A 14,270-nucleotide genomic window follows, 5' to 3' on the forward strand; every position below is an offset into this window, starting at 1 on the left:
CTGCACTCTACGCCACTATACTATGCAACACCCTACGCCAGTGCAATCTACACCAGTCCACTCTACTCTATACCACTCCACTGTACACCACTCTATGCGACTCCACAATATATGCTATTCCAATAAACTATACTCTCTGCCACTCCACTCTACAGCACTCTACTCCACTCCTCGCCATTCCTTTCTACGACACTCCACACCACTCTCCTCTATGCAACTAACTTTTAGACATGATGAACAGAAGCCACTCTGGTGTACAAAATGGCTAAAACACATTGGCAAAGCTGATAGCTCTTGCATAGGCGAGACCTATTGGGTTTACCAATGCCTGTTTAAACTACAGTGTCCTGCTTGAGTATCAAATACTGCTTGAAAGGTCTGCTGGGTTCACATAACACTTGGGGCACACCTGAAAGGGGATAGAACAGAATGCCAAGACATCTCTTGAGGATCCACTGTCTGGTTGCTAAAGGATTCTGCTTCTATGCTGACAGACTTTTGTCTGTAGGTTTTTTATGGGTACAGTGACTGCCTCAAACTGGATTTGAGTGTTAGATGTGGGAGAACACTAGGATTAACATAGGCCACTCCATAAACACACTCCCAGCACTCAGTGCTCAAGTGGAGTGTGGCTGAAGACTTCTGAAACTGCCCAGAATGGGTAAGGTGGGCCCAGCAAACCTTTACCCCATTGGTGGGGGCATGGCTGGTGGTCATTCCCACCTACTAGCTAGTGCCAGGCATAAACATGGTACCTCCAAGCACTCATTTCATAACACTTTCTGGACCTACAGAAGATCAAAAGAGGACTGGACCTGCAGCCTCTGACCTGAGAGGAGGCCTAACGGATTGGTACCCAGTACACGGGGAAAAGACGTGCCATTACTGTTTTGGAGCTGGTGAACCAGGTTCGAGTGTCGACAGCGTCATGTGATTCTGATCAAATCACCTAATCTCCCTGAGCCTAACAAAAAACTGAATGTATCCTTGTGTAATGTAAAGCACTTCAATACCTTTGGATCAATTTTGCGCTACATAGGAAAGCAAAAATAAATAAATAATTGCTGACCTCTGTTCAAGATACATGGATACAACAAGCTACAAGAGGCCTTTTCTTGGAAACACCCAGCTGATCATTGGCAACTGGACCTGGACTGGACCCTGTTGTTGGCATCTGCCTGACACCATGCGAGTCTCCAAGTGCCTTCACTGAAGTCTTGGGTGGCTGTAAAAGAATACTCCTTTTGTGGATTGGGACTTAAAGGACTAGGCCAGAGCGTAAAATCTTTCACCAGGACGATGGCTGGTGTATCCGACCCGCATTCTGTCGCGGTCAGCCTCAAACTGCACCCAAGTCCCGGTTTACTGCAACCATTATCTGTCATGGACTCTTTGTGCTTCTTGGCACCATTTCCTTTAAATCTTTGAAAAATCATCTCCGGTTTCTCTTGTTGAATTTTTGTCACTTTGTTGTCACTTTGTTTATTATATTTTATACTCTATATTTCTAATTTTGTTTAGGATTTTTATTGTTTTGAATTTTGACTTAATTACTGCTTTGCTACTACATAAATACTTTACACATTGACCTAAGGTAACCCAGTCTGCTCTGTGCCATAGCTGTATTAAGCTCAGATTAATTTAGTGACTTTGAGGCTTCACCTGACTGGGGTTGATTATTCATATGAGGTGGGTGGTCACCAAACCCAAATTAATAATCCAATTTCGTACAGTATCTTATCTACATTTGTCGGACCAGTGCAAGTACAACAAAATAAATCTAGTATGGACAATTGGTATCCCAATTGAAGCAACGGTAAATGCTGGCAAAAAGAGAGCATGCGTTTAGAGCAAAAAAGACAAAACGATATGCTGGAGTCCAGCACATAACTTTGTCTTTTAGAAATAAAAATACATTTTGAAACGATCCAACCTTCCGATTGAAATTAAAATATCGATTTTTGGATGTTTTTGTGAATAAAAAAATGCTTCATAACGTGTATTTTATGTAGATTTTAGCATTTTGTTTTTAGGTTGAAATCATAGAAGTTGATTAGGTGGATGTGTCTTGCTTCGAATATGGAGGATCCACATAAGTCAAAAAGTTGAGAACTGCTGTTTTACGCTGTTCACTCAAATGAACGCCAACCATAAGTTTCTAGACAAAGACTAAATGAAGCCGTAAGTTGCACCGTACTATTTTACGCACAAAAGCATCATTTACTGGGTGCCTTTCTAAGAGCCAGTAAACTCTGTGTAGCTCGAGCAGAAAACAAATGACCTACATTTTCCTTCTTTAGGAAGAAGGAAGATTTCCTCCATTTCACAGGCAAACTACCCTTGATATTTCTCGTGGCCATAATGTAAAGTCACAATGGTGGTTTAAAGACTGACGTACAGGTTTAGTGTTACTAAGGAATGTTCACACTTTCTCAAATAACTTTACACTTAATTTATAAGCTTGCATCTGACACACGTTTCTTTCTCTTGACTTACAATTTGTCAGGATTATTACCAAAATGGGCACCTAGTCAAGAATACTATACAAGGCCGCGCGCATGCCAGCACCCGATTGCTTTCTGGCAGGCCTCGGCTCCAAGCTATCCACCAGAACCCTGAACAGGCACTGCTGATACAGCCTTCTCAATGGAACAGATTTGTCTTTCTCTGAAGTTTTCACTCGGTTTTTATTTTTCAATAATAAAGGTCACTATGTATTTTTTTTTTAAACATTATACTGTTTTTGTAGTTTAGAATGTGCTTCGTGGGGTGATAATTAACAAAGTGACTGGGGTTTGACTTGAATATACCCTACTTACTTTAATTTCAATCTACCTATACTTAGCAGCCCAATGGGGTTTACGCTCTTCCTTCGACTGTACTGGTAGCCCAGAAATTCTACATGTTTAAACTAAATAGATCGGTTGGTTGTAATACCGGACACAGCAGTTAAGCAATGTAGTCTATCTAGAAATTCACTACCAACAAAGTTGCAAATAGTTTACAAAGTACTGAAAAATAATTTACAGCGGTTTACTAGTGGGTAAGAAGTAGATAGCCAATTAAGTAAGTGTTAAATCTCCTCCAGGAGACTTTTTTATGAAATGTCTAGCACACATCATTGAGACGTAGCACTACAGATTAGATTGTCAAATCAGAAAAAAACTCACAGGTTTCAATTCTGACAGAGCTGACTCAGCCTTTCATACTTCTAACGCCAATTAAGCATCATTTACAGCCCCATTTATTGGCAAATATACAGCAGTAATAGCAACATAAAAGTACATTATATCTATTGACCTCTAAGGTGCTTGTATGGATGAACATCTTCACAATCATTAGGCAAAGAATTTTTGTGCGAGTTAAAAAATATTAAAATTCTGTTTCTTACCTGTATTTCAGGTCTTTGACAATTTTACTGCCCAAAAGATTCTGGATGATCTGTTTGGTGTCATCGTGTAAATTTTTAGCTGCTGAATCGCCAACTGCAATCGCTACAATCCGACCGACTTCTTGGACTTTTAAGAAATCGTGCAGTCTCTTGCTTTCTTCCAGATACTCATGAGTATCAAACTTTTCCCAAGCCAGCAGTTGGGCTGTATCTTGGTCAAAAACTCTTACATTCAGTCCCCTTGAAAACGTCTTCTCAAAGTTATAGGATCCAGAGGCCAAGCCTGAGGAGTGAAGAGTCTTGGCCAGTAGGGTCCATGAGAGCTTTTTAGCCCCGTGCAGTTCCAGTGTCCCGCCAGCAGCCACGCCAAGATACTTCTTACCCAACAACGGGGTGTCCTCCCCTTCATCCGATCGACCATATAAAGAGATAGTGGCCCTAGACTTATAAGGGCACTTTTCAGCTCCAATATGAAGCGCTCCCCCGTCCTTTATCAAGATAAAGCGAGTCCTTAAAGTGATATTTAAGGATCCCTCTGCATCGTCTGCAAACACCAGTAGCCCTGAAGACGAAAACTTTATGAATTAATTCACTACAAAAACTCACATATTCTGAAGACCCAGGCAGAACCCTCAGAAGGTCTGACATGGGCACGGTGAGGTGGAGTGTCTGAATGGCATGGAGGTCTAAAAACTGATTTAATGTGGGACACATTGGGGGCAATGACAAACTGACATTAGAAAAGCAGAAGTATAAAGATAGGAGTATGGATTCATTTAAACTTGAAAAGGACAAACATACATCTTAAACTTAGTCTAGAGAACATTCATTATAGTTAGTGCTGAAGAATGCTTGATAGCCTTTTAATAAATTCAGTGCGATCAATGACAACAGGCATGTAAAACGTGCAAAATGCCTTACCAATAGAGAAGAGGAAGACAATCAACAGAAAAGAGAAACCATCTGAACAATAAAACATCTGCCCTTTCTGAACAATAAAACGTTTCGAAAATAGAACCCAAAAGCAAACAAACAAGAAATCAATGTTATTCTTTCAAAGGAAGGCTAAGAACAGTGGGTCACTGACTATCAGTTTGCACAAATCAGTTTACCATGCAAGATTACATGTTTATGCTATTTGTATATACCACGTTCTAGCATTTCTTTCTCTCTCTCTCTCTCTATATATATATATATATATATATATATATATATATATATATATATATATATATATATATATATATATATATATATATAATAGATTACATCCTGCCCTGGCAAACAGTGCAGCTGGGCTGGGGATGAGTCATATGGTACAATATTCTCCTCCACCCACCGGCCTTGACTGTGATAGGCAGTGGCTGCTGTGTGAACACACTTTATGGGAACCGACAGGCCTAAAGTTGTGCTGCTGCTGTACAGCAGGCAGACCAAAGTGTCATGTATGTGCACTTTCAACCACCATCACAACACTGAAAAATAAATGCTAACAAACTTAAGTCAAATCTGAGCAGTAATATAGAGCGCTGCTGCCCAGTCAATGCTGCAGAGATATGTAGTTACAACAGAATGTACCGTCTTAGTCATTGAGTTTTTCTAAAATACATAAATATGACGCTTTTAGGTTTACGGTGGGTTCTCTATAGCATCTTGCCTCAGGCAATTATCCCCAAATGAGCATTGGGAAGTCCGTGTGTTGCTCTGAGCTTCAGTTTCACGTGTCTACTGGAATTCCGCACACATTAAGTCATACCACAGCACTGAAGACGTCGGTGGTACTCAACACCGGCTGCTAGCCACTGCTGCTACAACTGCTAGTTCGTTTTAGCAGGATAGGACAATTTCACATGTTGACGGACTACGAGGCATTATGATATTAGATCACTTTCTCAAAATATGCTTTTAGCATTAGTTATTTTACATCTCATGCCCAAGGTAACAAATGAATACGGCATGGCTGACAAAACAGCAGATCACTGTGCAAACACTAAGGGCCCATTTACACAAACAGCATTTTGTAATATTAAAAGTAGTACTGCAGTATTTACTACAAAATGCAATGCCTACTGCCTGAGACCTCCTCCTTTCCTACCTTTCCTGTGTGGAAGTCTCCACACATGCCCGGCGACCTCTACACATGCTGGTATACATTTTTGTAGTAAATGTGAGATGCAAGGTGAAGTGGCGGGAAAACTGGGAATACCTACTACTAATTGGGAGTGGTTCATTAGATATTTTAAAGTGTGTGGGGGGGGGGGGGGTGGGGGGGAGGAGAAGACCATACTAATACAAACAAGCATTGGGAAAGCCAAAAGATCTTGGCTTCACCAATGTCTTTTAGCTATGTTGCACAGCAGCACATATGAAGCAGCGCACACAATGGCCTGTTAGAAGCAACACAAACAGTGGGGGTGGGAGGGAAGAAACAACAGACGATGGGGGTGGGAGGGAAAAAGCAGAAGGGAAGAAACAACATGGACAGAGGGGTGGGATGGAAGAAGGAACACGGATGGGGTGGGAGGGAACAGGGAACACGGACGAGGTTGGGAGGGAAGATGGAACACGGACATAAAAGCAACAAGAACTTAGGAAGCAACAAACACTTAAAAAAACAAAATGGGCTTAAGAAGCAACACAGACTTAAAAAACAAAATGGGCTTAAGAAGCAACACGGACTTCAAAAGCAACACGGTCGGACCTAAGAAGCAACACGAACACATGAAGCAAGACGGTTACATGAAGCAACACAACTCATGAAGCAACACAAACACACAAAGCAACACGAACACACAAAACAACACAAGCACACAAAGCAACACGAGCACACAAAGTAACACAAACACACAAAGCAACATGAGCACACAAAGCAACACGAGCACAAAGTAACATGAACACATGAAGCAGCATGGAAGGGGGTGGGAAGAAGCAACACGGAAAAGGGTGGGTGGGCGGGCGGGAAGAAGCAACACGGAACAGGGTGTGTGGGCGGGAAGAAGCAACACGGAAAAGGGTGTGTGGGCGGGAAGAAGCAACACGGAAAACGGTGGGCGGGCGGGAAGAAGCAACACGGAAAAGGGTGGGCAGGCGGGAAGAAGCAACACGGAAAAGGGTGGGCGGGCGGGAAGAAGCAACACGGAAAAGGGTGGGCGGGCGGGAAGAAGCAACACGGAAAAGGGTGGGCGGGCGGGAACAAGCAACACGGAAAAGGGTGGGCGGGCGGGAACAAGCAACACGGAAAAGGGTGGGCGGGCGGGAACAAGCAACACGGAAAAGGGTGGGCGGGCGGGAACAAGCAACACGGAAAAGGGTGGGCGGGCGGGAACAAGCAACACGGAAAAGGGTGGGCGGGCGGGAACAAGCAACACGGAAAAGGGTGGGCGGGCGGGAACAAGCAACACGGAAAAGGGTGGGCAAGTGGGAACAAGCAACACGGAAAAGGGTGGGCGGGTGGGAACAAGCAACACAAAAAAGGGTGGGCGGGTGGGAACAAGCAACACGGAAAAGGGTGGGAACAAGCAACACAAAAAAGGGTGGGCGGGTGGGAACAAGCAACACGGAAAAGGGTGGGCGAACACGGAAAAGGGTGGGCAGGCGGGCGGGAACAAGCAACACGGAAAAGGGTGGGCGGGCGGAAACAAGCAACACGGAAAAGGGTGGGCGGGCGGGAACAAGCAACACGGAAAAGGGTGGGCGGGCGGGAACAAGCAACACGGAAAAGGGTGGGCGGGCGGGAACAAGCAACACGGAAAAGGGGGGTGGGCGGGAAGAAGCAACACAGAAAAGGGGGGCGGGCGGGAAGAAGCAACATGGAAAAGGGTGGGCGGGAAAAAGCAACACAGAAAAAGGTGGGCGGACAGGAAGAAGCAACAAGGACATAAGTGGCAACAGGGTCGAGGGTGGGAGGAAAGAAGCAACGGGGTGGGAGGGAAGAAGCAAGAGAGACGGGTGGGAGGGAAGAAGAAAAAGAGGGGTTGAGAGGGAAGAAGCAACAAGGACATAACTAACAGTGGCGGGTGGGAGGGAGGAAGCAAGAGACAGGGTGTGGGAGGGAAAAAGCAACAGGGTGGGAGGGAAAAAGCAACAGGGTGGGAGGGAAGAAGATAAGGGGGGAGGGATAGAAGCAGCACAGACAAGAAGCAACACTGACAGGTGGTGGGAGAGGAGAAGCAACATGGAAGTGGTGGAAGAGAAGGCACAACACGGATGCAATGAGTGGGAAAATGCAATACGTATGGGGAAGAGGAAAATAGTACCTCAATCCCAGCAAGAGCAGCACAAGGATACTAATCAAACTGAGGCATCGGTACTTTGTCCATGCGCCACACGAAAGAAGAGGAAGTGAAACTGACATGTGCAGACCAATTACGAGGCAGCAAATAGGAGTGAGAATGGAACTAATGAATGGTAAACAATGGGTGGGCTCCAAGTCCCATGTGGTAAAGAAAATCTCTTGCATGTGACATCACATGTGCTCTGTCTTAGGCAAGACCTAAACACACAACTACAAAAGAATTAGGCAATTTAAATAAAAAAATATGTTCTAAAGTTACCACAACCCTACCAGTGTCAAAAAAGGTACTCCATCCCAGCGCTGGAATAAGGCAAGCACTACACATGGCCAACCACTGGTACTGCAACTCATTCCCATAGATTTCATTGGGCCAAACTAAAATAACACCAAATATGAACTCATGATATATTAAATTAATTCAAAATGTCAAATTATATGCATAAATATTTTAAGTGATAAATTCAATCCGAAAAATTTAAATATTCTTAACATTTGTGAATGAATGTAATTTAAAAATAAAATGACATTAAAATGTTTTCATAAAATGTTAAATGTTTTTAAATTGATTAAACCAAGTTTGCTAAATATTATATCAGAACAAAAAAGTCAGCATGGCGGAGAAATATTTTTTAATTATTATTTATGCATTGTTTATAAACTTAATATATTTAAAATATCACTTAATATATATTTAATGTGAGGAGTTAATGTGCTGTCAAATTGTATTTCATTATTTCTAGTTTAAATATAAATATTTTAAATATTCATTTGTATTACACATTAAAATGATTAATTTAGTTTCTAAAAAAAAAATAACCTTTATTACGTTTCACTATACCGTCCCTTTCCCCGATCCAGTAGCAGAAATGTCCGCCAACTAGACGGAATGTAAAAACCAGTTGTAATGTTACCTGAAGTAACTTCATGACTGTAGATGCAATGGTAGGAGGTTCCACTCCATCCTTTGAGGGGATGGAGACATGCAAGTCTACATTTCAGGCGTATACCTCCATTGAGAAATGGTGAAAAGCAAAAAGTGGAGAATTAAACCTAAATGTAGCAGTTAATATACAAGTAAGCAAATATACATGGGTATATTTACTTTTGTGAATCAAGCCCCAAATGCCGGACTGCAACTGACTGGAAACAGGAGTTTGCCTAAGAGTCATAATTATGAGTTGTGAGCACATTGTCACATTATGCAATTACCAGATGTGAAACAGTCTGCAACCTTAGTAAATTGGGCAGGTCAAATCAGCTGCCATTTAACAGTGAGAAAAAGACCAGGTAATTACCGGGACAAGCGTATTTAGGTGTGGCAAACACAAAAATCTGCACGGGTATTGGGTTTTATTGGGTGGGATAAACACTGAATATCCAATCAGGACACTAGCAATCAGAGGCTTACACATGTGTAGTGTCTCATCAAGAGAGATTTGTGAATGTTGGAGGAAATCGAAGACAAAAGAGCTCTCCTATGAATCCCAAGATCCTGATGGCAAAATCTGCAGATGCACAATGAGGTGTCTCAGGCCAGGTGAGACCTTCCAAAGTGAAGTCATTGCCCTTATTCACAGAGGCAAGTCTCCCACACACCTTTGAGTCAGTGATAACAGTAAGCTCACAGTATCAGGGTGCTGGGCACCACTCCATGGCAGTCTACGTCTACCACTGTGCCGCATTTGCTACTGCACAAAGGGCAGATCACAGAACATGCACCAGGCACTAACGGCTTGCCAGGCGCTACATGGTGGAGCGGTATTGTTGAGTTCTTATGTTTGCATCCTAGCAAGGAGGAGTACTGACGCTATTCCACCTAAATATTGTCTCCAGAATACTGAGCGGACAAAATAGCAAGGACGAAAATATCGACAAGGTAAGTATATATAAATAAGTAAAATGTATAAGTAAGTAAAGGTTTACATTGCTAAACTCTACATATATGTATCTTCATAATATATATCTTCAAGGTAAGTAGGTGTGGAGGTAATGATAGTAAAAATACCTATATGCATTTCCGATGTTTTGATCCTTGATATTATGGCAACTATATGTTGGTACCACAATTTTTAAAGTCGATATTTCGACACACCGCGCTGCATTTGTTTAATTTAAAAGGGGTATATATTTTCTTCATTCATTTTTCCAAAAGCTGAATTTTTTAAAAGAATGATTTTATATAATATTATCTGTAAACCAATATAGTATCACAATAGATTTCTTAACTGGAGGCTGAATGTAAATCGTAGTTTGTTCAATAGCGGCTGGTGGGTGGATTGAGTAGAGCGGTGGGGGAAGGTGGGAAAGGGACGGGAAGTGAAGGGGTGGGGGAATCATATCGCCTGACGCCCGAACCATGTTGTTTTTATTGAAGGGCAAGAATATTTGATGTCTATTTTGTCCGACGGACAAGTAGACATTAAATCACGTAGATAAAATAGGCTGTGGGCACTCTGGAGCTCACAGCCAATCATAAAAACTAACCAAGAGCCTTTGGAGGCCTCTGATTGGCTAGCAGCCCATGACTTCACTGGGCTCTAGCCAGTGATTGGCTGAGGAGTGAAACGTCACTCAGTCTCAGCAAGCAGTTGAACTTCGGGACCGTTGCAAGTGAGGCAATTCTACATTTCAGATAAAATTAAAACACTGCCATAGCGCCCGCCATAGCACTGCTAGAGTGTTATTTTGCCCAGCTTGCATATAGATTGCATTGAAATATTGGAAGAGAACATGTCTGCCTGCTGACAGACCGTGACTAATGCGGCGTCATTGTGGCTGCAGAAAGCGCGGGCTCCTATCGCTGCTATTGCCGGCTGCGCACGATTCCATTGGTGTGCAGAGTGGATTAAAACTCCCTTTTTCATACCAGACGTGTGACAGATTGGGCAATTTCTCTAAAAAATGGGCGATAGCTTCCCCATTTGTGAGAGAAAATGCTCAATTGGCTAGTGCCTATTTTTCGGGTTTAATTTAGCCCGTTGTGCGCATTTCTTTTTAAGCTGCAGCGGCACCTCAGCATCGTTGCTGCAGTCTATCTGTCATAATTGTAAAAGGACACTTAACTGTTCCCTTCGAAGTTCATTGCGGGTGGCTTGGGCACTGCACGTATCAAGTTGCACCACACCAGTGCCAGGACGTCAGACTCATCTGAATGCAGGGGTTAAAAATACATTTGTTTTTGGAAAGCGAAAGTAGCCGCCTCACTGTTTTAATGCTGAAGGCGCGATAAAGTGAGACAGTGCTGCACTGGGGAGAAGGAAGAGGCATGCATACAGTAGCAGTTTAAAAACCTCAGACAGAGAAAGTGAAGGTGGAGGCACAAGGAAAGGAAAGCGCATGCAGTGACATCGAGCCTGATCTACATTGGCATAAAGTTAACTGCGGGCGTGTGCTTATGCTATACGAAGGGCGCTGCCTAACTGAGTGTAAGGAGCAACTGTAACAGTGTGCCACACATCATTTTAATTACCTTCAACTTCAGTTGCACCACGCTCCAAGCAGAGAATGCCTAAGGCGGGTCACAGGGAGGCACCTGATATACCTCTAGCAGAAACCTTGGTTTTCATTCTGAAGACTATAATGATCGCCTTAATATTGAATCGGCGTCTGCCAGAATAATGTCCCCTCTGCAGGCTCTGCAGCATAACACATGTTATTTGATATGATTTCTCGTGAACTCTGCCAATAGTGCTACAGTTAGAAATAAATGAACGTGTCCTTGTAGTAATGTAACTGGCGCTCATCTAAAGCGCTCCAATACGTTCAGGTCGAGTTTGCGCTATTAAACTGCAAAAAAAATGTCAGATTCTCTTATTAGGAATGCACTCTCAGTCTCAAGGTCATATGCAAGCGTAGTAGAGTCTTAAAATAACTCGGGCTAGAATAACTTAGAAACAAGTGAAATCGGGAGGCGGTGAGGAAGATATGAAGGGTACTAGCATTAAAGAAGAAGAGAAAATGCTGATTTCACTTGCCAGCAGTAAAACTCTGGTGGTGTGTTCATTTGGTATGTGCTAGTTTATACAAACAGATATGCAGAGCTCTGCCAGTGAACACAACTAGATCACTCTGACCGACTGTGCTTGTGTGAAACAGGGGGGCCGGGCCTCTCTGAATAGTTCTGCAATGCACTTCAGTTCTTCCTCAAATAGCTCTGCAAATGCACGTTCACGTTATATTATTTAATCATAGTCCAGGATTCTTTTGGTCATTGTATCTCTACAGTCTTACCTGAAGCAGGTGGATATATGTTTGTGATGACTGTCCGTTATTTGTGAAATGTCTGCATGTTCTGGGATAGTCCAGTATTCTGGATAGATAGTGGCTTGTTGGCGACAGATTTTCATTATTAGTGATCATGATTTTTTTTTTTAAGCAGTTAGTTAAGTCAGTACTGGTTGCAATTAGTTGAGCATTAGTTGTGACACTGTGCAACATCCTTCGTGAGTGCAGAGTTTATTTACAGTAGTTATCTGCTATTTGTGATGTTGCAGAATTCTTGACGTTCCGGAACTATTTAGATACTCTTTGTGAAAGAGAACCTGGCTTGATAAATTAAAAATATAGCTTCCATGCTTAAATTGTGTGATCTTAGGCAAATATTTTATTTCACCAAAACTAACTTTTTCTTCATAATTAAGGCTCACTGTTTTTCTTTTTTACTGATTTTTACAGATAAATACAGACAGAAAACCATTTATTTTCATATCTGTATTTATTTTAAAATGTGGATGAAAACGGAAATTGGGTGCTTTTTGAGTGATCATAAATAAACTTTTTCATGATTGCCAGGCTAATTGTGTGGATTGATAGATAAGGGGGTTAAAAAAAGGAATTTTAGTAAAGAGGCTTAAACAGCAGTAGATATGCACAAGGCTGATACTGAAATGTGCATATTTTCACATAAGTGCATTGATTTATCTTCTGCATGTGTTCATATCACTGAAACCTGGCAGGCATTCAAACGTGACTGCATAACGGTTTACTGATTTTAATAAAACAAAAATATATCAATGTTTCTCTGTCAGCCGGAACCCTTATGTTTGATGTGGGACGGGAGTAGGTGGGACAAGTGGATTTTACAGGACATGTAGATCTCAGTGGCATTTTGTCCCTTGGACAAGTAGATTTGGAAAATTCCACACCCCTGAAGTGGACATTACAAAAAAAAAACACTTACACCTGCCTCACGTATCACTCCCCTCTCTTCTGCAAGCACAGGCCCCCTCAGTCCACTGCAGCCAATCCTGCTGTTCCTTTCATGCTGCTGTAAGCAGCATCAGGATTGGCCTGAGCACCAATGATTTGCGCTCCAAGTTAGGCTGGCAACCTGTGCCTGCTCTCTTCAACCCGGCAACGCAGCTCGGGTTGGAGAGAGCTTCAGGGTGCATGATGGTTTGGCCGTCCTGGTACGGCCGGCCAGACAGTCACGCACAGTGAATAGCAGTGCAACCACTCCTCCCCCAGCCTGTCATCTCCCTGACCCCGCCCCCAAGCCTTGACTCCGAGAGCAAAACTAAAAGGATAATAAACAAGGGTTTATCATGGTTTAGTTTTTTTGGTTTTTTTTGCTGCTGGCAGGTGAGGCGACACTCCTTTTTTAACGTTAGCGTATAGCAGACATATTTTTAAACAGAGATTAATAGTATAGTATTTGATGGTACGTACTGCACACAGTCCCACCGTTTAATAGCAACAATACCGTTTAATAGCAACAATAGGCCATTTAATGGTGATTCTGTCTGTAGAATGAGCATCGATGGAGAGGGTACCTGGTTTAAATAAATAAATAAATAATCCTCAGAGGCATGAAATATAAACAAGCTTAAAAGGCACAGGGCAAAACATGTGTCCAATTAGGAATAAAAAGCGGAAAGTGACTGGAGGTTGTGAAAGAAGGGCTGGTGCGCACATACCTCCGTCTTTTATGATTATAGAGTGCACGGTGGCGTCGGACTTCAAACGAAACTTCTCCCCGGCGCTGATGATCACTCTCCTCTCAACGTCGTGTCCCGGGTTCCAATTACTGAGAAAATAGCTTTGATCCGGACAGTTTCCTGTAAAATAATAGTCTGGTGAGTACAGGATCGCGCACAGTGGAGGGAGCAGCGCGCGCACAGCAGCAGTCCACTCTTACAACTCCAAGAACCTTCCGGCCCCCAGGGAGGCAGATGACACAGAGATTGACCAATGGAAGAAGGGGTTTCAATGAGTAGCAAAGTACTCACTCTTGCTAAGCAAGAGAGCAGCCTTAGGAAGTACGTCAGAAAACCTGGGAGTTTACCAGAGTACAGAGCATGAGCAGATTGTCCTAAAAACATATATTCCAATAAAAAGAAAGTGTTTGTTAAAATTAATGGTTTCAGGGAATACCACTGCACTATCTCTGGGGCCAGAAACCTTCAAACAGCTATGAGGGCGAGTGCAAGGGCAACAAACCTTAATGAGTTAGACCATCAACCTTCTCGATGACACTTATTTAGTTATCAATGGCTTGTACGTCAGAATTAATTGCACCACACCTGCAAGTTTTGAGACCAATAGCAGAAAATCATACAATATTACTCGAATCATAAACTGAAGCTC

General features: G+C 42.6%; 1 protein-coding gene across 1 annotated transcript in view; it reads right to left on the reverse strand.

Moving 5' to 3' along the window:
* CEMIP2 (cell migration inducing hyaluronidase 2) overlaps window positions 1-14,270 on the reverse strand; it is a 380,005-nt gene that overhangs the window by 270,183 nt on the left and 95,552 nt on the right. Inside the window, exons 3-4 of the mRNA XM_085633019.1 lie at window positions 13,601-13,741; window positions 3,392-3,953 (exon numbers count right to left, since the gene is read on the reverse strand). Of these exons, the coding sequence (XP_085489145.1) occupies window positions 3,392-3,953; window positions 13,601-13,741 (703 nt within the window). The remainder of the gene's footprint in view (window positions 1-3,391; window positions 3,954-13,600; window positions 13,742-14,270) is intronic.

The sequence above is a fragment of the Triturus cristatus genome, chromosome 2_1 (assembly GCF_964204655.1).
Source record: "Triturus cristatus chromosome 2_1, aTriCri1.1, whole genome shotgun sequence".
In the NCBI taxonomy this organism is placed as follows: Eukaryota; Metazoa; Chordata; class Amphibia; order Caudata; family Salamandridae; genus Triturus; species Triturus cristatus.